The following is a 25,314-nucleotide window of genomic DNA, read 5'->3' as shown; positions in this document are numbered from 1 at the left end:
AAAAAGATACTTCCCGTCAAACCAAACGAAAACACGAAAGAAATGAAAAAGAGAGATACTTCTAATAAAACGGAAACGCCACTATCTATTTTTAACAAAACCATTACAGTATCCAGTGTGCTTTCTTTCTTCCTTTTAAGTAAAAGAAAATCACAATTGAGTAGATAGCCAAGTTAGTAATGCTGTCGTACATCCCTTAAAGATACATGTACCATAAATACCCCTTATATTTCTAATGATATTCAATGCTGATGAACATCTCTATAAGAGCATTCAACACTGCTCTCTCTCTCTCTCTCTCTCTCTCTCTCTCTCTCTCTCTCTCTCTCTCTCTCTCTCTCTCTCTCTCTCTCTCTCAAGTTGGTTGACAAGTTTACTTTAAAAAATCCCAGCATAAATCAGAATAAAGTTGTACAAATGCATGGTATCATGCATTTATTTTCAGTCATTATGGAAAAACATTACAGCTGATAAAATCAAGTATCAAGTTTCCGTACTCCAAATACATTTACTCTTCATCAATATACATAACCAAACTAGAATAAACATTTCCATTTCTATTATTAATATTGTCACGACGCTATTGATTCACGCTAATTTTCATTTTCATTTTAAGGAATAATTTTTAGACTTCTGTGGAGAGATCAATACAGGATGGCAAATGCTTTAATTTTAATAGATGATCAGTTCTTTTTTTAAAATTTTAAAATAATTACAAGTTTTTGTTTAACTTGATTACAGTAGTATGCTGATAATCAATCTCTAAATATCCACCACTTTAAGTAAATAATCTAAATGTCGATACAATATTTATAAATATTTGAAATATGTAAATAAAGTAAAAAATACGTTTTTATTGTAGTATTGAATACAGCATAACTGCACTTCTTATTACATTCTACCTAAACGTCCCTGTAAGCTTCAGGTAAATAATGTATTTTTTAAGTGTGTAAATTTTCGTTTTCTAATTTTACTTACTAGTATATAGTAAATCAAATCTGAAGTTTTCGCTGCGAGTTAAATGTCTCAATTTCAAGTAAACTCACTAATTCAATAGCGTTATTATTCCTAAAATTTGTAGACGCATGTACTATGTAAATCCAGACGCTCAATAGATAAACAATACATAAAAAGATGGGAAGAATGCACTTGTGAAATATCTATCATAGAACCTTACTACTTGCACACACAACATTTTTTTATTTCTTTTGTAAACTATTTATCAAGAAAGGCGTAAATGATTGGGTTTGTGATGTTATTCAAGATATAAATCCTATAAATAAACAATATAACAGATCTTCCTGTATATGTAAACTCCTCCTAAAACGATGTATTCCTTGCTTCCAGCAGCATGATGGTGGTTTTAGGAATATAACAAATCAGAAAAATGACGGTTATTAGCATATACATCAATGTGAATTTATACACGACTCGCTTCCGTTTTCTCCTTTTTACACTCGAGATCCTGGGTTCTGGGTTCGTGTTTTCCCCCATTGATTTTTGTAGGTGCCTCGAGGTCTCTGCAGGTAGTGGAAAACCAAGTTTCCTCGGTTCTATCGTCATTGTCACGTGACTGGGTGTCACGTTCCGGGTAACTCAGTCGGTCGTCACTGTTTAAAACATTGCCTTGAGAGTGTTCGACTGTTTTGTGGTGGCGGTTAATTTTGGTACGCTTTAAATGGTCCCGAATTTTCAATCCTATTTTGGAATAAAGACATATCAGAGAAACTATGATCGTGATGGTGATGAAAAGAATTAGGCCTCCATAAAACAGTGACCAAGTTTTATTTACAGAGCTCAACCTATTGCAACGGAATCCAGAGATCCCTAATTCCTCATTAAAAAATAGATCAGATCCATAAAAGTAGGTCATGGGTACAGCTAAGATAAAAGCAATTGTTAGTCCCATACACAAAGCGAACCGTTTCCATTTTAAGGTCATTTGTCTCCCGAGGGGTTGGCAGACTTTGAGATATCTGTGAACTGCAACAATCTGTAGAAAAAACACAGACGTGAAAGTTGAGAGGGCGGCAAAGAGATACCAAGTCTTGCACAATTGTTCATTGTCAAATGTTGCCTGCATCATATTTTGAGCAATCCCAAAAGAAGCACAAATCAAAGAAGCCCAAAGGTCCGCCATCGCAAGAAACGGAATGAAATACCTGTCTTCTTTACTGCCTTTCATTTTGAAACCGTAAATGAAGATGATGAGGGAGTTACCCCAAAAACCAGCCACCATATACATTGACAGGATAGTGTTGTTAGGAATAAGGCTCTGCACTATCTCGTTGTTCCATTCCTTTACCTTTTGCGATATGTCGAAAGTAACGTTGTCCATTTTGAATGGTTGGGCTGTATATAAAACCTCCTGATTCTGTATTAAATGGATTTGAAGGTCTTCGAATTATGTGTAGATGTACGTAAATGGTTAACTGATAAAGAAGCTATTACTTATACATATCCTTACAAGGAAGTTATTTTAACGAACGATCGTTTTGTTTTATTGTTATATTAATAATGCTCAGGAAATAATCTAAACGAAAGTTGGTTAATTAAGGTCTTCCGTTTCCTACGGAAGACCTTATAGTTTTCGTAGTTTCTTATTATGAGGGTCTTCCGTTTCCAACGGAAGACCTTATTGTTTTCGTACTGTTTCTTATTAAGGTCTTCCGTTTCCAGCGGAAGACCATATTGTTTTCGTACTGTTTCTTATTATTATTTTTTTTTCCAAATTTTGTGCACGCGATTTCTCGAAAACTATTCGGCCGATTTCAATCATTTTTTCACAGATGGTGAGGCATGATCTGAATTTTATATATTTTTGAAATTTTTGTTGTCGTCACTTCCATTTTGTAGTTTTTTACGACACATTTTGTGCAGAGCTGATCTCAGAAACTATCAGAAATATGATTATAAAATTTTCAGGATAGGTAGAGTATAGTTTGAAGTTGTGCCCTATTTATATGTTTTACGCCAGCGCCGCCATTTATTGGAGCTTGCCCAGGCACGAAAATCGGGTACGAATTTTTTTTCAAAATTTTCATACGTTTTGATCTGTATCTTTTTATCGGTTGATATTTTGTTAAGACATATATCACAAAAGTGGTAGGGAATAAAAAGTTCTTTCCAACAAAATCAAGAAAAAGGGGCTGGCTTTAAAATTAGGGGCCAAGACACTCGTAAACTCTATTCCACATATCTTAAAAACGATCAAGATTTTGTAATGCATTATAGAAGCAAAGTTGTTGATCGTAACACTATCTATCAGAAAAAATTATTGCCACGCCCATTTATTACGTAATTAGGGATTTTTAGGGGCCAAAGTACTTAAACTTTGATGCAATATATCTCGAGAAGGAAACATATTTTGTTAGGCAATGTAAAGAGAGAAAATGTTTGCATTAATGATTCTAATTGATTCCACCAATCAAAACACCAATGTCTGTCCCCATTAAGGATCTAAATGGCTGGCCCCTAAAATAATCAATCATTTTTATCTCAAAAATGAACAACAATTTCTGATAAGTACAAGAACAAAATGTGTTAGTATTCTTAAGACCTTTTCAACAAAAACAAGAATAAGGGGCTGGCCCCTTTAATTAGGGGCCAAGACATTCGTAAACTCTATTACAAATAACTTAAAAACGATCAAGATTTTGTAATGCAGTATAGAAGCAAAGTTGTTGATCGTTACAATATCTATCAGAAAAATCATTGCCACGCCCATGTTTCACGTAATTAGGGATTTTGAGGGGCCAAAGTACTTAAACTTTGACGCAATATATCTAGAGAAGGAAACATATTTTATTAGACATTGTAGAAGAGAAAATGCTTGCATTGATAATTCTAATCGATTCCACCAATCAAAACACCAATGTCTGTCCCCAATTAAGGATCTAGATCTGGCCCCTTAAATATTCAATCATTTGTATCTCTAAGATGAACAACAATTTAAGATAGGTGTAAGAACAAAAAATGTTAGTATTCATGAGACCTTTCGTATAAAATCAAGAAAAAGGGGCTGGCCTCTTAAATTAGGGGCAAATAGACTCGTAAACTCTATTACACATACCTTAAAAACGATCAAGATTTTGTAATGCAGTATAGAAACAAGGTTGTTGATCGCAGCAATATCAGTTTGTAAAGCTCATTTCCAAACCCATTGATGACGTAATTAGATATTTTAGGGGACTAAAATCTTAAATCTTTAATGTGCTGTATGTTAAAAAGCAAAACACTCTGTTAAGCATTTGAAAGGATATTGACAATTGTATACATTATCTGAAAGGAAGTGGTTGAGGGAAAATTCTGAAATTTCATTAATTTTCAATCGAATCGTTTAAAAAATTGAAAGGAAGACCTACTCGTTACTCGTAACGAGATCGTATCTAGTTATTATTTTTCCCCCCAAATTTTGTGAATGCGATTTCTCGTAAACTATCCAACCGATTTCAACCATTTTTCCACAGATGATTGAACGTGACCTGAATTTTATATGTTTTTGAAATTTGTAACGTCGTCACTTCCGGTATCGATTTACGGCCGATTTTGTAATATCTACGACCTTTTTTGTGCAGTGATGAACTCATAAACTATCAAAGATATGACTTTGAAACTTTCCGGATATGTTGAATAAAGCTTAAAGTTAGGCCCTATTAAGTTTCATGCCTGTGACTGTATTCCTTGGAGCTCACTGAGACACGAAAGTTTGGGTACGAATTTTCATTCAAAAATTTTGATACGTTTTGATCTGTATCTTTTTATCAGTTGTTATTTTGTTAAGACATATATAACAAAAGTAGTAGAAAGTTCTTTCCAACAAAATCAAGAAAAAGGGGCTGGCCCCTTTTTTTCGGGGCCAAGACACTTGTAAACTCTATCACAAATAACTTAAAAACGATACAGAGTTTGTAATAAATTATGGAAGCAAAGTTGTTGATCGTAAAAATATCTGTTAGATAAAATCATTCCCACGCCCGTATATTACGTAATTAGGGATTTTTAGGGGCCAAAGTACTTAAACTTTGACACAATATATCTAGAGAAGGAGACATGTTTTGTTAAGCATTGTAAAAGAGAAAATATTTGCATTATTGATTTCAATCGATTCCACTTATCAATACACCAATGCATGTCCCCATTAGGGATCTACAGGGCTGCCCCTAAAATATTCAATCATTTGTATCTAAAAAATGAACAATAATTTTAAATTTGCGTTAGAACTAAAAATGTTGGTATTCTTAAGACATTTTCAAAAAAATCAAGAAAAAGGGGCTAGCTACTACAATTAAGGGCCAAGACACTCGTAAACTCAATAACAAATAACTTAAAAACGATAAAGATTTTGTAATGCATTATAGAAGCAATTTTAGATGGTTGTAAGAACAAAAAATGTTAGTATTTGTGGGACCTTTTAAATAAACTCAAGAAAAAGGGGCTGGCCTCTTAAATTAGGGGCCAAGACACTCGTAAAGTCTCTTACACATACATAAAAAACGATCAAGATTTTGTAATGCAGTTGTTGATCGTAACAATATCAGTTTGTAAAACTCATTGCCAAACCCATTGATGACGTCAGTTGATTTTAGGGGACTAAAATCTTAAATCTTTAATGTGCTGTATGTGAAAAAGCAAAACACTCTGTTAAGCATTTGAAAGGATATTGACAATCGTATACATTATCTGAAAGGGAGGGATTGAGTGGAAATTCTAAAATTTCATCGATATTTTCATTATATCGTTTAAAAAATTGAACGGAAGACCTACTCGTTACTCGTAACGAGATCGTATCTACTTATTATTTTTTTTTTCCACAAATTTTGTGCACGCGATATCTCGGAAACTATCCAATCTATTTACACCATTTTTTCACAGATGATAGGAAGTGATCTGAATTTATTTTGCTTTTGATATTTTTGCCGTCGTCACTTCCGGTACCGATTTATTGCTGATTTCGTCTCTTTTTCGACCCATTTTGTGCACGCTTCATCTCGAAATCTATCAGAGATATGAATATGAAATTTTCAGGATTGGTAGACCAAAGCCTGAAGCTGTGCCTATTGTTTTGTTTTACGCCATTGGCGCCGTTCTGAAGAGCTCACTATGGCTCGAAAGTTGGGTACGAATTTTGTCCCATTCTTTGTACACACGATTTCTCAGAGATGGCTGGATAGATTTTCTTGAAATTTTTAGGAGTGAAAGAAATAAAATATATCTGGAGGATCCATTTTTCATTTTTTCAAAGTTCATTTCCTGCCGTCCGTTTTCTGTCCCACGACAAAAAGCTTGTGATATTCAGATCTCAAAAATGATAAGGACTTGAGCATTCAAACTTTGTAGGATTATAGACCTATAGTTGTAGATGTCTTTCAACTATTTTGTTTTGTCCGTCATAACTTCCGGTCGTCACCGGAAGCACTTCAAAAATTATTTTTTCTTTTGCATTAAATTTGTTTCATATGAAATTGAAATATAAGTAATAATCCTTACATATGTGATGTATCCGATGTTAAATGAAAACAAAAAACTACACTTCCGGTGAGATATCTTAAATATCTCAGAAAGCGTTTTTTTTTATAAATGTTTTACCCCCGAGATCTCAGAAAGTCAAATGATCATTACACGAAACTTATATAGATAATAAACATTCGATAGAAAATGCGTTTAATCGTTTTCATTTTGTCAACCGTCACTTCCGGTTCTTACCGGAAGGGTTCAAACAAATCAAGCTGTTTGAAAGTTTAACTATTTCTTTGACAATTTTAGTAAAATTGATAAACAATAAGTACAGTGGTCTTATGTTCATGAAATACTAACTTTTATTTTCACTGAGAATTTCCGTTTGTCCACTTCCTTGTCAAGAGAAAAAAAAGAAATGACTCCACGAGACCTCAACTACGGTGACGACTTTAACAACCAAACTTTGTTGGATAATAGCCTAAAGTATGTGTCTGTGTTTACCTTATTTTGATTGATTCGTCGTCACTTCCGGTCGTCACCGTAAGCACTTAAAAGTTATTTTCCCCCTTATTTTGTATATTTTACATGGAATGAATATATAAGTACACGATCTTGTATATTTTAACTATACAATGTTAAATAAGCAATCTAATTCTACTTCCGGTGAGTTATATCAAATATCTTAAGTAGCTATCCATTATATAAATTTGATATCCGCGAGGGTTTAGTCCCTGTAAGTGATTGAGACATGAAACTTTTATGAATGATAGACAATTGATTGAAAATGTGTTCAACAGGTTTAATTTTGTCAACTGTCACTTCCGGTGCTCACCGGAAGGTTAAAAAACAATCCATGATTTTAACAAGTCTAACAGATTTTCTTAGGTGTTTCATCTACCATAATAAACAGTGATGTACACTAGGCAAATGTACAAGAACTACTAACTTTTTTCCATTAATCACTTTCGTTCGTCCGTTTCCAGTCTTGAGATAAAAAAAAACTAGTTTCACAAGGATCTCAGATTTGGTAGATAGTATCGATATTTCATTGTATCGTATAAAACTAATCGGACGGAAGACCTATTCGTTACTCGTAACAAGATCTAGTTATTTACATTTTTTTATTTCTCAATATTACATAGAATAACCTATTAATATAACAAGCACTACTTATAATTGATTAAATCTATTACTTAATTTCAAAATTTTTGAAATACATGAATATTTAAACGGAATATCAGGATGATTGAATTCACGCCTAATGAATTTAATTGTAACAAAAACTGTTTTGCCGTTTCAACCTGGAATTTTTTTTGTATTTGCTACCTTTAGTTGCTAGTAATTTTCAGAATAACTATTTCGATACATGTTTGGTAAAGTAAAAGATAGATCAGAAATAATAATAATGATTATATACTTTTATCTCTTTTATTTATTTTTATTGTATAAAACTCAGTTAGTCCATACATACCATGCGTCCCCTTGTTCTCTCCGAGGGTCCCGTCAGCTCTCCTTGAAAAAGTTTTAAAATTCGCATAAATAGGAATGGACCCCCAACACCCATCCACCCTACGAGGGGCAAAATTTACGAGTTTTGCTAAGGGAATATGGAAAATTAATTAATATGAATTGAATACACAAATTAGTATTTGAACCTCTTTACACATTAGATATCCGGTGTAATGAAGAATAATGACCCCCGTAGAATAATGACCGGGGGTCATTTTTCTACGTAGAATAATGACCCCCCGGTCATTATTCTACGCAGAAAAATGACCCCCCGGTCATTATTCTACGTAGAAAAATGACCCCTTTGCCTGAAGAATAAGTGTCATTTTCATAAAAATGAGCACACTCCACATGAAGAAAAGTGACCCCTATAGAATAATGACCCCCTTGTAGATTAAAGTTTTTCAGTATATTTTTTTTTATTATTTGTGAAGTAGTCTTTACACTATTGTAATTTTTATTGCTGCAGTTTACAGAAAGTAACAGAAATTATAATTCATATTCAAATAAACTTAAAGTGAAAGAAGGGGTTTATCTTAGAAAATAAAAATCCTTCCGTTATAACAAGATATTGACGTATTGCATCGGGGTATAGTTGTCATCTTAACAATAACATTTACATATATCTATGGTGTTCCCATAGGGCCACTTTGACCTTAGGGCAAAGATGCAAAGGCGATAGTGCGAAGGCGAAGGAGCAAAAGTGCGAAGATGCGACGACGAAGCGCGAAGATGTGATGCCTGAAGTGCAAAGGTGCGAAGGCGAAGGAGCGATACTACTATCGCTCCTTACCAACTTCGCACTCTGGCCTTCGCATCTTCGCACCTTCGCCTTCGCCTTTTTTGATTGCATTCAGCAACATGTAACATGTAACATATATGTTTACCAGTCCTGGCTATGCCTAATCATTATCTACTCCATACAAAATGTAATGTCCGCCATAATGTGTACATATGCAATTCCATACTCCTGTCACTTACCAGCCGTCTGTTTACCATGGACCAAACACAGTAACAATCTAATTTCATTATGGGACACTTCTTGCTCATGCATGGATCTAGAGGGGGAGAGGGGGTCCGTCCCCCCGGAAAATTCAATATTAATAATTTCACGCAGTAAAACGGGAGAGGGAGTCCGGACCCTATCCCCCTGAATAATTTAATTTTATTAATTTTATAAAAATAAATTTTCCAAAATATGCCTAGGAACCCTTTAAACGATGGAAATTAGCTCCGCAATTATGAAACATAGGTAATCACAGATTACAAAGCTCACCGAGACGAGGCATCACCTTCATGAGGCATCACCTTTATGAGACCACCTTTATCATATTATATGAAAACCATCCTTTATAATCTTGGATATTCATGGATTCTGCATTGACACAATATCGTATATCATCTCTTAAAAAATTGTATGATAATCATATGTTCATATGTTAATCAATACAATAATATAAAATTAAAATTATATCCTATCATTCTTACAACATATATCATAAAATACCATAAAATACCCGTAAAAAATTGTGAGATATGATATTGTAACGTATGATATGACATTTTATTACATACTTAGTAATAAATACAGGTTTTTTGCACATGTGTTACAGATGACATCACAAAATCCGTATCGGCCTCCGGAGCTGATACAGGTTATCAGCCCTCCAGGGCTGATACGGATCCGTATCACACCCCTTGCGGAACTCCTCTGCCTTTTTTCGCTTCGGCATTTTTTGCATGTTTACAGACGAAAAATAAAACATTTCCAGTTACAGTCGACATTTGTAAGTGCAGTTGAGAACTTCAAATGCTAGCAAATGTTTTAAAGCAGTCAACTTTTAAAACCTGAAGAAATTCCTTTCTGTAGCTTCATGTTTGTTAAAACAAGAAGAACTCATATTTTTATTTAATACATGTACAGACTACTTTCAAATATTATTTAAATTCAATTTGTTCAAGTTGATGCCTTTTTACATAATTTATTACTAATTATGTAATAAATATAATAATAAATACCCTTTTTCCATATCACAACCTGTATCAGCCCTCGACCAATATCATCCCTCAGGCCTTCGGCCCTCGGGCTGATATTGGAGTCTTGGGCTGATACAGGATGTGATATGGAAAAGGGTATGTATTATTCTCTATGTATTGTGTTATACATTATTGTATTTGATCAAATAATACAATATCATAAAACATGATACAATATAGTATTATATGAAACAATATAAAATTGGAATGATACATCATAACATAGAAACATATGATATTATATTGTATAATGAAGCATTGAATCATTACTTTTTGAAATATGTGGTCTCATAACTGCAACGGTGTGTGCATACAAATTGAATAACGCGTGCTAGCGCGTTATGATAATGTGTTTGCACTCATTGTTGCAGTTATGAGACCACATCTTTCAAAAAATAACGATTCAATGCTTATATTTACGTTTCTTAAACATGTATTTTCTTCCCGCAAATATGATTTATTTTTAAAAAGCTCTGTCTTATTCAACGAGTAATGCGATATTAACGGAATGGCCACTGGAACGGCCGAAATATGCTTATAACACAATTTTATTTTTCTTTCTGTAATTAAATGAATTTACTCTTGGTATACTAAGAAATTAATCAATTGAATTCATTTAACTGTCAAGATATATTTACATCAATGAAATATTTATCAGCATAAGTATAATATCAGGTCGTAATCCGGTTTGAAGTCGCAAGAAGAGTCAGTTCTTGTTCTTCTAGAAATACCGAATGAATATTGAATGTATTCATACGCACCAGATTTGGTGATTGGGTCTTCTGTGTTGTGTGTAAATATCACTCAAATTAACCAATGCCATTTAATAGAGTGAAAAAAAGGAAATGTAAATATAATAGTATGTTATTGTATTGTATGATATTGTATCATATTTGATACATAATATGATATTGTATTATATGATTTGATACAAAAATGTATCATATCAAATGATACAATATCATAGGATAAGGGAAATAATATATCATAAAATCATTATGCACATTGTATCATATGATACAATAATATATATTACAACATCATAAAATACAATTTCATGTGATATGATAATATATCATATAAACCAATATCATATAATATACAATATCGTATGATACCATTATTTTTAATATTACAATATCATATATACAATTTCATGTTATATAATTCTATATTACAGAAACCAATATTATATTATACAATACTGTATGATACAATATAATAGAATATACAATATTATATCATAGGATGCAATATTATATATTGCAATATCATATGTAATAGTATCGTGTGATTAAAAAATTAATTAATAATGCAATATAATATTAGTCAATATTGTATCATAATATACAATACTATACAAAACAATCATGATACAATTGCATATCATAACATATAAAAAAAAATTGATACAATATTTTATCGTATCATATAACGTTTTACAATAAAACATATTGTATTATATTGTATCCTATTAAACAATAGTGTTTCATATCATACAATACTATATCATAGGAATCATGTTGTATCATTTAACTACAACCACATCTATCTATTAAGCAGGGTTGAGTGAGGTAGGAGATTTCTTTGGCATCCTTGATAATGGAGATCAGGCTCTGCATCTAAAGCAACCTCTGCGTTTTATTTATAATATAGTTAAATCAACTATGCAAGCTATCATCTATTTCATGTTATATAATTCTATATTACAGAAACCAATATCATATTATACAGTACTGTATGATACAATATCATAGATGTTTAGAATATTAATGTTCATGTAATACGTAGAAGAAAACAAAAGTAACGCAGAAGATTTTTTAAAAATCACTTTCCCCAAGAAATGAAAATAAGAAGTATTCTTATTCCTACGTTACCTGCCCCCTTAGTCTTTTCCATAAAGATATATACATGTATCATTCTTCGATTGACAATTCATTCACCAATGAATATTGCTTTAATTATTACAACAATTATTCTTTAATGATTATCGTTCGTTAATTATCAAACAATATCCTCATTGTGTATGAATTTTTCTTTATTTGCGTCATTTCTCGCCGTATGTCGACAAGAAAAGTGAAGTAACTATTAACAATCAATTTGTGGTAATGTAAGGGTGTTTTGCGTGTGCTTGCTACGGATATGAAAAACTATATACAGCGATTTATTTACAAGTTCGGTGTTTATAACTTCAAAATCAGTTGAACAGAGTAAAAAATAAAGTAATTTCAAAGTCATATCTTGGATACGGGGTAACCAATTTCTATTCATGTTTACGGGGGGGGGGGGGGGGGGTCATTTTTTATGGGGGTCATTTTTCTTCATGTTAAACATGAAGAAAAATAACCCCTGGGTCTTTTTTCTTCAAAAAATCCAATTATTCTTCAGCTAGGGGGGTCATTATTCTACGTCGAAAAATGACCCCCGGTCATTATTCTACGGGGGTCATTATTCTTCATTACACCGGAATGAATTGTGTTTTACGGGGATTGAAGAGTAAGTTAACGCTGAATTCGCTGTGGTTTGACGTGGCCTTCATATTAAAAGCTTAAAGAAATTTTAAAGAATAAACGAATTACTCTACTTCTAAAAGCACTTTTGTAAATAACCAATTATACTGAAAAGATAAACTGAGAAAGTAGAGTATCCATAGTTTAGTGGTAGTATATGGTTCGATTCCCCTAAGTTGAAAATACATATAGGGGAGGGGGGGTTATTTTCTTCACCAGAAGAATGTTAAATATAGCAAGTTCAAATCAATTAGGCAGACGTTTTCCCATGTGCTTTTCTTTTGTATGATACAAGTTTGAACTCATTCTAAATTAACAGTGAGATCTCTTCAATAGAACTGTACTTTCTGTATAAATAAATGCATTATAACATTTTCTGGAAGTGAAGACTCGAAATATTATTTGACGATGTACACAGGGTTTCATTCATTTCTTTTTTCAAGTCTGGTTTTATGAAAAATTAGTGGTCACATATACCATTTAGAAATCAGTACTTCTATTGCGCCAGGTTAATCTATTTTTAGAAAATGATACTTCCTGCCTAACCACACGGAAAGCGAAAGAAAATGATATGGGCGATACTTCTTTTAAAACGGACACGGCACTATCTATTTTCGTCCAAAATCATCACAGTATTGTCTGCTCTTTTTTTTCCTTTTGAGGTAATTACAGATTAAGAAGATAACTACATTATTAACACTTTCAAATTTTTGATGGTATTTAATTCCGATAAATAATTTATTCAGCAGTGAGATCTCTCTCTCTCTCTCTCTCTCTCTCTCTCTCTCTCTCTCTCTCTCTCTCTCTCTCTCTCTCTCAATTCAATTGACATTGAAATGTTTTGTGGTTGACAAGTTCAACGATAAAAATCAGAAAACAAAATCAGAATAAATTCGAACGACTGCATGGTATCATACATTTAATCTTATTCATTGTGTTTTTAGCTTTTAAAAATCGTATTTCAGTGCTCGTAAATCCTCAACATACATTTATATTGTAAATAGCCAAACTGAAATAAACATTACTATATTATGTCATGATACTATTGATACACGCCAAAATTTCAAAATAATTGTGTTCGTGTTAATATCTTTCTAAAACATCGATTGACATTTTCCAGAAATGTAACATACGTTTTACCAATAGATGCATATCAAAATTCACAACAGAGTTAGGCCTTTTATATAAATGTAACATACGTCTTGCCAATAGATGCATATCAAAATTCACAACAGAGTTAGGCGTTTGGTACAGATTTCAAGCATCCAAGTCTAAAAATAGTAATTGTTAGATCAGGAATAAAAATGAAAGAATATCTGTCAAAAAAGTTATAAACATTCATTTGTAATACATCACTGATTGGTTTAATTTTTTCTACTTCTAAGGAGAGATCAAAACTGTCGGGCACGTAATCAAATCAAATCAAGCCCAAAGGGCTTTATCATATTGAATTTGCTCAGGTACCGACTATAATGATCATTTTCATAAAAGTCAATGAATTCCTGAATACTTATATTATCATTAGTTTTTTGAATATTATTGCAAGTACAATGGAGACTTTTGATATTTTTAAAATAATTTTTGTATCATGCGAACCCCTTTGGTGTCCAAACAGTTGACGTCAATTAACACATACCGATGTTTCAAGCTAGGCAAACTGTGTATTACAACGGTGTGAAAAACAACCACGTGATGATGCTGTTAAACACGCCCATTTTTGCTGCGAGTTAAAAATTAAAAGTTTAATTCAACGTAAACTCGCTAATTCAATACCATTATCATTCTTAAAACTTCTAGATGCATGTAAGTAAATCAGGACGCTCGAGAGATAAATGACACATAAAAAACAAAGGAAGAATGCATTTTTGAGATATTGATCATAAAACTTCACTACTTGCATACACAACATTTTTTTATTTCTTTTGTAAACTTTTTATCAAGAAAGGCGTAAATGATTGGGTTTGTGATGTTATTCAAGATATAAATCCTATAAACAAACAGTAAAACAGATCTTCCTGTATATGTAAACTCCTCCCAAAACGATGTATTCCTTGCTTCCAACAACATGATGGTGGTTTTAGGAATATAACAGATCAAGAAAATGACGGTTATAAGCATGAACATCAGAGTGAATTTATACACGACTCGCTTCCGTTTTCTCCTCTTTACACTCGACAGCCTGGGTACGTGTTTTCCTCCATTGTTTTTTGTAGGTGTGACAGCCTCGAGCTCTCTGCAGGTAATGGTTGACCTGCGCATAGTGGAAAACCCAGTGTCTTCGGTTCTATCATCAGTATCATGTGATTGGGTGTCACGTTCCGTGTAACTCAGTCGGTCGTCACTGTTTGAAACGCCGCCTCGGGAGTGTTCGACTGTTTTGTTGCGTCGCTTAATTTTGGTACGCTTTAAATGGTCCCGGATTTTTAATCCTATTTTGGAATAAAGACATATCAGAGATGCTATAATAGTGATGGTAATGAGGAGAAGGAGGCCTCCAAATATAAGAGACCCAGTTTTATTTGCAGAGCTCAGCCTACTGCAACGACGTCCATAGATTCCCAACTCTTCGTTAAGAAAAGGATCAGATCCATAAAAGTAGGTCATGGGCACAGCTAAGATAAAAGCAACTGTTAATCCCATACACAAGGCGAATCGTTTCCATTTTAAAGTCATTTGTCTCCCGAGGGGCTGGCAAACTTTGAGATATCTGTGGACAGCAACAATAAGAAGAAAAAACACAGACGTTAAAGTTGAGAAGGCGGCAAAGAACCACCATGTCTTACATAATTGTTCATCGTCGAAGGTCGCCTGCATCATATTTTGGGCGATCCCAAAAGACGCACAAATCAAAGAAGCCCAAAGGTCCGCCATTGCAAGAAACGGAATGAAATACCTGTCCTCTTTGTTGCCTTTCATTTTGAAACCGTAAATGAAGATGACAAGGGAGTTACCCAACAATCCAGCCACCATATACATTGACAGGATAGTGTTGTTAGGAATAAGGCTCTGCACTATTTCGTTATTCCATTCTTTCACTTTTTGCGATATGTCGAAAGTAACGTTGTCCATTTTGAATGGTTGTGCTGTATAAAAAAGCTTCTGAGATTTATAATGGTGTATTAAGTAGATTTGAAGGTCATTCGAATTATGTGTAGATGCACGTAAATGGTTCACTGACAAAGAAGTTATTACTTATACATACCCTCACAAGGAAGTTTTTTTAACGAACGATCGTTTTGTTTATTGGTTATATTTATAATGTTCAGGAAATAATCTAAACGGAAGTTGGTTTATTATTTACATATTTACTTCTCAATATTACATAGAATAACAAAATTTCACTAGCCCTACTTATGACACTGTATAGCTGATTTAATCTAATATATAATTTCAACATTTTTTGATTAAATGAATATTTAAATAGAGTACCAGGATGATTAAATTCACACTTACATGTAATGAATCTAATTGTCACAAAAACTGTTTCGCCTTTTCAAACTGGCAAAAATATGGTACTTGCTACCTTAATTTGCTTGTAAAGATCAGAATAAGTATTTCAATACATGTTTGGTATTAAAAGTAAAAAATAGCTCAAAGATAATAAAGATTATAAATATATCTTTTAAATATTTTTATTGTAGAAAACCCAGTTAGTTCATGCATCCCATGCACCACCCCCCCCCCCCTTTTTCTCTCCGAAGGTCCGACCACCTCCACCCCCCTTGAAAAACTTATAAAATTCGCATTAACAGGCATGGACCACACCCCCCCCCCCCACCCCCACCGCAAAAAACAAAAATATCCCTAGAACTCCCTGCAAATATTTTCTGGATCCGCGCTTGAATGGGAACCTGAGGATATGCTGCTTTATAGATTTAATATGTATGGAAATCTCAAAATGTGAAAAAAGGCTAATCTTTTAAAATGACAATTATACACAAGAATGTCATTTTTTTGCTTATATTTTACAGTAACATCTACTGTCATTGAAGTATTAAAAGACGTAAACTATTTAAATAATGACAAGAAACATGTCTTATACTGCTTATATCCACTAACAGTGTATTTTCTTTAATTCCTCGCATCATGGACCCTAGTCCTTTGTTATTTGGTATGTTTACCATCACCAACAAATCTATCGATATTTAAACCTCTCTGTTAATCTGGATTTACGAAAGAATAATCGAAGTGGCCCAATCACCAATGGATTTAAAACTACACTGGAATACACTTACTTTGAAATGGACACATATCAGGTAAGTACTTTATGAATTTTTAATGTTTGTTTGTTTGCAATATTGTTATTAATTTATTAATCAGTCATTTTGTAATTATACACTTTGTTCATTTCATTTAGATACCGTACGTGAGAATAGCATTATTTCTGGCTGTCACAATTCCCTCAGGTATCGTTGCTGTTTACTTTGACTTCAAATAATTGGACCACATGAATCTTACTTCGATCGTATGTTGGTACTAGTTAAAAGACTAAGTTATTCATGTCGTTTTAAAAAGAAATTGCTGTCTGGATTTGAATTAGTACTATAAATGCTTTATTTCATGATCTAGGTGAAGAGGTACATATCTGTGACCTTTTCGCACTCCCGTTCCTTTAGACCAAATCAAAAGGCATTTTAATAGTATTTAAAATGTAGGAGAATTCTGACCTGCTTTATTATTTACTCTTTTGATACAACGATTATAAGATCGAAAAAATAGAATTGGCAAAATCTAATATCGATATTGGTTTGATCGGTATTTGAATTTTGTTAGATGTTTTGGTGGTTTTTTTGTGGGGAGGAGGGAGGGGGTATCACCGATTTGAAAGTGTTCAATTTTATATTAGGGGCATCCATTTGGGTTGCCAGTCTCCATTGTATACAGAATTTGAGACAGTGTCACCGTCGTAAAGTCAGTGGTGTTTCTACCTCTTCGTCTTCCTCCTCTTTCTGTAGTCCTATCCCAGTGTAACACCCCGGTACACCTGTATGCCCACCATGGAACGTCCGAGACCATCACGTCTCCAAACTACCCGTTTAACTATCCCAGGTAACTTAATGGGTGTCATTACATTAGCACATATTTGTATATACATATACACATATAGGGCATGTTTCTTTTACAATATTATCTTGTAACGGTATCGGTGGAAGAAAACGCAAAAATAAGAAAGTCATTACTTCTCACATATATAATACTTTAATTTGTTTTTGTTTGAAAAAATGTTATGATACTAAAAGTACCCTCTTTTTATATCTTCTTTTATTCATCCTCAGTTCTACCAAATCAAACGAAATTTCTATAAAAGTCTGTTGGTGAAATCTAATAATGAAAAAGCGGTAACATTCTAGTTTTTGATTGGTCAGCTCCAGTGACTGTCAATGGCTGATACAAGCAGAGTCCTCCTCCTCTACTATAGGCGTGGTCTTCTCCTTTATCAACACAGAGTCCTTCTTCGACAAAATCCGGATCTACGATAGTAAGTTGTTGGTCCATAATATCTGGAAAAATTGAACTTAATTAAATCAACATGTTTGAATTAAAATTAAAAAAATAAAACAAAACAATTTTAACATACACAATCTTTAACTGGATTTTTAAAAATAAAATGCAAGTTGTAAAAGAAGATAACAATCACAGTTTTTGGTTTGCAAACTTTATTATGAATTAGGAATATAAAATATTTTTCCAGTGCGATAAAGTGCAGATGACCTTTTTTGAAATTCTCTTATTTCTAGGCAACACACCCGGGGCAAACTTGTTGACTACCATATTCGGAAGTACTACTAATCGTTACTACGAAAGCACCGGTGAATACTTATATATTAGGTTTACATCGGACAATGCAGTTGAAAAATCCGGATTTTCTCTACAATACTTTAGCCTTTTCTCCACGGGTAAGATTACATTTACACTTATCATTCCACTGACTTGTACATGTATAGTCAACAACGTTAATACAGTTGGTAGCGAGAAAAATTTTCCCGATTTCTCTAAACAAAACATACACGAAAACGTATAGTATATTCAATATTAAAAAGCCGATTCTGGTCTTTTAATTATGAAATTATATTTAGAAATAAATAAATTATAATATTATTTTATCCATCAAATATTATACATGTTATGATAGTGTTTCAAGCTACCAGGCAGACTGCTTTTTTCTCCTTCAGTCATTGGCCAGAGACAAGGCCTACCGTGCTACGCCCTGAGTAACCGCCATACCATCACACTGACAGTTACTCTCAGCATCCAGCAGACACTGTCCACTTTTCCGGATCCCTACTCAGGGTATATAAAACCAATTTACGCATATTGGCGCTCTCTTGAATTGAAAGTTAAAATTCCAGTTTTCTTCTATATTTCATCTATACCTGCTTATTAATGTTAAGAGTAATGCAATCTGTTATTTCAAGTGATAACAAAACAATGGATAGTTCCATACTTAGTATGTAACGGGATATCAAAATGTATATACATGTACCATGAAATAACCGTATCATAATTTGCAACATCTTGTCTGAATATTTTTTTTTATAGGAATGACTACTGTTACTGGCTTGTCGACACAGGGGCCGGAAACTTTTTAAATATCAGCATTCTGGTAACCGATGATGAATACGGGACGAACCCTGGAGGACTTACCGTTTATGATGGTTCGTGTATCATTTGATCTAAAAACTGTTTCTGTCAATCACAATCGCCCACAATCCACCTAGGTTTTGAAAATTTAGAATATTAGTTCAATAGAAGTTTTGATCTATCTTTCTTCAGGTAATTCTGCTTCCGCTACAGTTTTGGGTACCGTATCTGATAAATCCCAAACTGAATCCGGCTCCGTTGTCTTGGGAACCAGTCAACAGTACGCCTTCTTTGTTTACCACAGACAAAGTATTAGCCAGTACCGAGGTTTCTTACTAAGTTTCAACAAAGTGGGTATGTATGTCTTCGAAAGACTGATTCTATCACATTTCTGTCATGCACCTGTTCATCGATCTTTGAACCACATGTTCACTAAATTAATGTGAATATGAATTTCTGTTCTATTAACGATTCCAAGATAAAAAAAAAATTTCAGGGTCTCCACCTGCACAAGTTGCCCCGCCCCCTACAATAAGTCCTTCTGTGGTCAACAATACATGTGGTAACGAGCTGCTATCGTCGGACAACATTACCAACTACGTCACTTCCCCCAACTACCCGCTTGACTATAACAGGTAGGCTTTTTATGCAGTGGCGAATTGTACAGCTTGCATTTTCATTCATCTTATTTGTTTCAGCGTTTCGATCTTCTTTCCAGCCATTCCTCTTGCGTATGGACCATACGATCGACCAATGAGAGTATGGTCATTCAGTTGACGTTTGAGGCAATAGACATGGAAAGCTGTTGTGATTTCCTTTACGTATATGACGGTATAGCCCCATTTTTTGTGAAGTTGGTATCTCATCGTTAATCATGATAAAAGAAAAGAGTCTTTAAGAAACCCTTGTCATATTCTTAACAATGTTTTTCAGGAGAAACTGCTGATTATACTCTTCTCAGCACGATCACGGGAAACTATTATAACTCGTCAGGACTTCCAGTATATCGCTCAACCGGGAGTGCCCTTAGACTGCATTTCGTTAGTGATGAGAGAACGCAGCAAACTGGATTCAAAGTTGGATTTCTATCTATACCTCCAGGTAACAAATGAATATGTTTATAAATAATACGAATGTAAATTTCGAGTAACGTTTCATTTTTTTTTTCGTTACATGACCTACTTAATCGTTTTTATTTTCTAGAGATCCCATCATGTGTTGATCAAGCGACTACCACAATATTAAATGCTTCATACTCAGTCCAGACTTTTGAATCTCATCCCGAGTTTTCAACGTCGCAGAACTATAATAAGTGTGTCCTTAGATCTGTGTTTTTGCAATAAGTCATATTCGTAACACATGTATTTCATTTATTGTAAACAGCTACTGACGTTTGGCATCTTTTTCCAGCTCCTACGAAATATCCTGGTTGATTGTAAAACCCAAGGAATCTGACATTCTCTCACTCCAGTTTACAGTATTCAACCTGGAATATAGTATGAATTGCGTTTTTGACAACGTTACCATATACAAAGGTGAGTAATTCGATTTTTAGTTCCTATTAAGAGATCAGTCAGTGATTAGTTTCCCATCCCATTTCGATTCTTACAAGACTGGCTGAAATCGCAGGACCTATATAACTACTTCACTGTGAGTATTTCAGAAATGTTCAAAAGTTCAATATCCTCTTTGTCTTCCTGATATTTAACAATTTTGTCAAATGATTTTCCTTCAGGAGCTTGTTCATCTGATCCATTGGCCAAAACAATGTGTGGATCCCTGGAAGATAGCTTTACTTACTCCACGGGGAAGTTTCTGCTGGTCCGGTTTAAGACAGACATATCTGTTACGGACAGAGGCTTCAGTATATCATATGTCTTGTTGAATTCCACATCGACAGGTACAATGCTGTCCAATTGTTGTACTATTTTGATATTCTCTGGCTAATGTGAAAATTCCATGGTATTTTGATGCATCTAAAATTGAAAATACAATAGAACATTATAATATGTCTTGATAAGCAATTTTGTTTTAGGAAATGTAATTGCTCTTAAGATAGTCATCGGTTATTCATTTTTTTTATTTCAGACGATACGCCTTCTTCCGGTTTGCCTGACTACGTGCGCTACACAATAGCTGGCGTCTTCACCGCCATATTTGTCATTGGAACGTTATGTCTTTGTGTTTGCTGCTGTAGAAAGCTTTGTCCCAAAACCGCCAGCTTAAAGTCAGTAGCAAAGTCAGACATGAAAAGAAACCTAATACTAACAAACACAAATAAACCAAAAACTATAAAGGTGCCACGTAATAAGAAGAAACGATCTAAATATGGAAACAAGGTGACCATTGACGATCCTAAGTTCCCTTTGGCAGGGCCGGGCATCAACCCGGTGGCGCCACCATTCCCTTTGGATTTGAAAGATAAAGTTGATGGAGAAAAATCAACAGACACTCCAAAAACTCTTCCACCAATTAAGGAGAAAAAAGTCAGGAAACCAAAGAAGGACAAGGCTGAAAGAATTCAGTCTGATGGACTGAGTGAAGACTCGTCTGCTACCATCTTAGATCCCGATTCTCCTATCGACTTTGCCACTATACCCCCGCCCTTCGAATATAAAGCCCCCTTTGGTTGATTCAATTCCTTGTCCAGTCCAAAAATGAGAGGTCCAGTTTGGTGTTGAACAATAATTTATTAAAGTGTGATTGTACATATATTTTACAAAGTAACTTTCAAAGTCTACAAATTCAAATCTCAGTCTGTCTGACTGACTAGCCGTTCTCAATCTACTGTCCTTTACAAAAATTTACATGATTGAGAATCAAAATTTGTACATGGCAAAGCTGTCATTTTTGTTTACATTGTGGAGATATAAAATGTCTAATTTGGGAAAGTTTTATTGTGGAAGGAGAAACTGATTTTAGACATTATAATGAAAGTACTGATAGGTGGAAGCATGATTGCAAGTTGTCAATGTTATAATGTTACATGTATGTTTGATATAAGGTGGTATGGTAACATGTTAATGAATAATAAAAATTGTTCTTATTTGTCGCCTTAAGATATAATTGAACGGATAGGTATAATTAGTTCTATGATTTTTTTTTATTGTGGAAAGAAATATGGTACAGAACGTTTAGACTTTGATATTTTATAAAGGCATTACAGTTTAAATGAAGAATGTGAGATAATGATTAACAAAATGATAAAGAACACAGTACTAATTCGTCAATTGAAGCATATAGTAACTGTGGAAATACTCAGTAACTGCAAAAGATAAGTCTGGATCATGCCTTAAATAAAGATAAAATAAGAAAAGCAATTTAAACATGCAAATATTTAATTTGTAAAGGACATTGTATAACCAGTTGATACTGATATGCAAGCTAAAATTACTGGTATACATTTTCATCTATTATGCAGACTTTTTAAAATGTTTATTTTGACAACATCAAAATGATGAAAGAATATTATAGAATTTAGTAAAGTGAACTTCTGAAACTGCAGTATTTTATTCTTTAGAATAATGTTTCACCAAAATAAAGAAGTTGCATTTGTAAATCATTTGATTACAGAATTTTACACAATACAGTATCCTGTGTGTCAAATTGCTCACCCGAGAAGTAATAGCGATTGAGAAATCAGCTTTATAGAATAATATACAAAATATCTGGACAATGTGTAGTAGAATAGGTCATCAACAAAAAGATTTTCATTTTTTCTTTAAATATTCCAAGATTAACAGTAACAGGATGATTTCATTTGACCTGTGACGTAGAAGGTCATGAATGCAATTGCAAAAGGCGTTTCTGTCTAAAAAGGAAAGAGAAAAAGAGTAAATGGGTAATGTGCTTGAAATTACATGTGTATGTATTCAGATCACCATGTTTTTGTGTTCATTCTAAAAAATATATTTATTTCTGTAGTATACATGTAATGTTCGATCGAATTGGATTTCATTTCTGAAATGGTTCGATTCATTTATTGGAGAGAAAATGACTTGTATTGCTTGAAAATTAAGGAAATAAAACGGACTGAATTAAAAAAAATAAGTTATATAACCAGTACCAACCCACGACAAACACGTTTACCCATGCATACAGTTTAAATTTAATTTATAGTATTAATTTTATTTGCACAAACCCTTTGCAGGTTTCTTATTACATTTAGAACGCCACCTCTATGTATAGCTCTCCAAATGTACTCACCAAATTATTATCAAAACTTTATTTAAAAATCGACAGTTTTTGGTCACTTGTCAATTCGAAACGAATTCTGGTGGGTTTTTTTTTTTTTATCTACGTTCGTTAAAGCTGAACACCGCTCGTAAATAGGCACTGTCCGCCATATTTCTTTTTCATCACTGCTGTCCCTACAACCCCTATATAAGGCACAGACCTCTAAACAGTCCAAAGTACTTTGCTGTAGAGGTCTCACCTGTGTGGACGTACATTTCGCCTCGCTGTGTTATTCGGTCGCGATGAAATTATCAAATTTTACGCACTTTTTTAAAGCCAGAAGAATACTAAGATCAAATAATTTGGTCAATGCATTATTTACAAACAGAGTATGCACATAGAATAAGAAATAAATGCATAAAATCGAAAGACCACGACAGGAATACTACACGTCGACCACGAGTTTCAGGTGTGCAATCGGGTGTATCGGAATCGAAGGGTTTATATACCAGGTATCTGTGTGACGGTGCCTATTTACGAGCGGTGTTCAGCTTTAAAATATAGAAACAGTCAGACTGAATTCAACCAGGCCCGTTTATCGATTGGTCGAAATCTACAGCGGCTAAAACTGACAGGAGTACAATCTACAAGCGCAGCTTATCGATGAATCAAAACCTACAACAACGTAAGAAAAATCACGGACTGCACGAAAAAATCATAATGATGACAGACTCAAATTCCCATAGGAGATGATTCGGCTTTTTTTTAATGTACATTAACAAAAATTTAGTGTTTTTTTTTACCTTTTACAATCAACTTATTAATTTGTTAAAAGATAGATGTAAATATTAACAATAAAATGCTTTCTTTTATGATCCGTGCGGGTATGAAAGTAGCGATCATTGCAGAAAAAATAAACATGAAAATATAGACAGACGCGGCGTGGGCAATGGTTAATATTCCTGCGTAAAAACAACAGACCTAAAAAGATAAACAAAAGATATTTTTTTGAACCCGTTTAAAAAAATCTTGTTTATTCAGATATAATTATGTTAATAATGTTGTTATTGGGAACTTATACTTATACTTTTTAAAAGTTTATTCTTCGTAAGAAAATTTCGAGATCACTATACAAGTTGTACCAACATTTAAAAAAAGAAGGGACTGCCTAAATGAATTTAGACTTTTAGGCTTTTACGTACTCTGCAACCTCATAAGTATTTCTGTGTACTAGTGTATTTCTCTAATTTCTTAATGTGTATAATTAAAGAGATTGAAAGAGAAATTTAAAAACATAAGCGATAAAATGCTTTCTTTGGTGGTCAGATAACACAAAAATGCTAAATAAATATTCCCAAAACATTTAATTCAAGAGAGAGAGAGAGAGAGAGAGAGAGAGAGAGAGAGAGAGAGAGAGAGAGAGTTTTACGACTTTATTGATAATAAATCATAGACGTATTGATATGAGGAATATTGTGTCAGAAAATATTCAAAAAAGTTCTTTAATAACGATCGCATTCAAAAATATTTTTCGATTATTTCATACTACATGTATTAAAAACAGCTTTATATTCTAGCACTGTATACGTTTATATTCAAGTTCAAGTCATATATCGATTATTTATTCATGTTAAATGACTCAGTTTTCCCTTACCTTAAGGAGGCTGGGTGGTCAACATATTAACCATCAGATCTTACTTAAATTTTTCGATTGATTTGTTCATAGTTATAAACTATCAACAATAAAAAAAAGAAAAATCTAAATATTTCACATTAAAAATTTGAATATTTTGCTAAATCTCCATACAGAGCTCTCCTTTCTATGGGATTGATATAGTTTAAAAATGATCACGACCATCCAGCCCTCTTAAAGTATCAGAAAGCAAATGAACACGTGCCTAAATGATTGGGGAACTAATGAAGCCGTAACCGCTCTCTTGTGTGTAGTTTCGCTTTTGGTTTACCTTGAGTAACGTGCCTTACCTTACCGTACTCAGTATCTTATTCTTGTGGAATAAAATTCATTTCTGTAACAGAAACT

General features: G+C 33.5%; 2 protein-coding genes across 2 annotated transcripts; one reads left to right on the top strand and one right to left on the bottom strand.

The window, feature by feature from the left end:
- Positions 1-229: 229 nt before the first annotated feature.
- Positions 230-2,415, bottom strand: LOC136272443 (chemerin-like receptor 2). The gene has a single exon (XM_066074021.1). The coding sequence runs from the start codon at positions 2,336-2,338 to the stop codon at positions 1,421-1,423; it is 918 nt and encodes a 305-aa protein (XP_065930093.1). The 5' UTR covers positions 2,339-2,415; the 3' UTR covers positions 230-1,420.
- A 14,061-nt stretch (positions 2,416-16,476) lies between these two features.
- LOC105329240 (deleted in malignant brain tumors 1 protein) lies at positions 16,477-21,892 on the top strand. Its single transcript, XM_011430430.4, has 15 exons — positions 16,477-16,771; positions 16,873-16,921; positions 17,471-17,564; positions 17,882-17,994; positions 18,254-18,412; positions 18,689-18,806; positions 19,056-19,171; positions 19,290-19,451; positions 19,594-19,732; positions 19,816-19,928; positions 20,031-20,198; positions 20,301-20,409; positions 20,508-20,632; positions 20,833-20,997; positions 21,186-21,892. Exons 1-15 carry the CDS (start codon positions 16,757-16,759, stop codon positions 21,728-21,730), a joined length of 2,190 nt encoding a protein of 729 aa, XP_011428732.3. The 5' UTR covers positions 16,477-16,756; the 3' UTR covers positions 21,731-21,892.
- The last annotated feature ends 3,422 nt before the right edge of the window (positions 21,893-25,314 follow it).

Source organism: Magallana gigas, chromosome 2, assembly GCF_963853765.1.
Source record: "Magallana gigas chromosome 2, xbMagGiga1.1, whole genome shotgun sequence".
NCBI lineage: Eukaryota > Metazoa > Mollusca > Bivalvia > Ostreida > Ostreidae > Magallana > Magallana gigas.
Note: the sequence above shows the minus strand (reverse complement) of the source record. Positions and strands in the feature narration are given on the sequence as shown.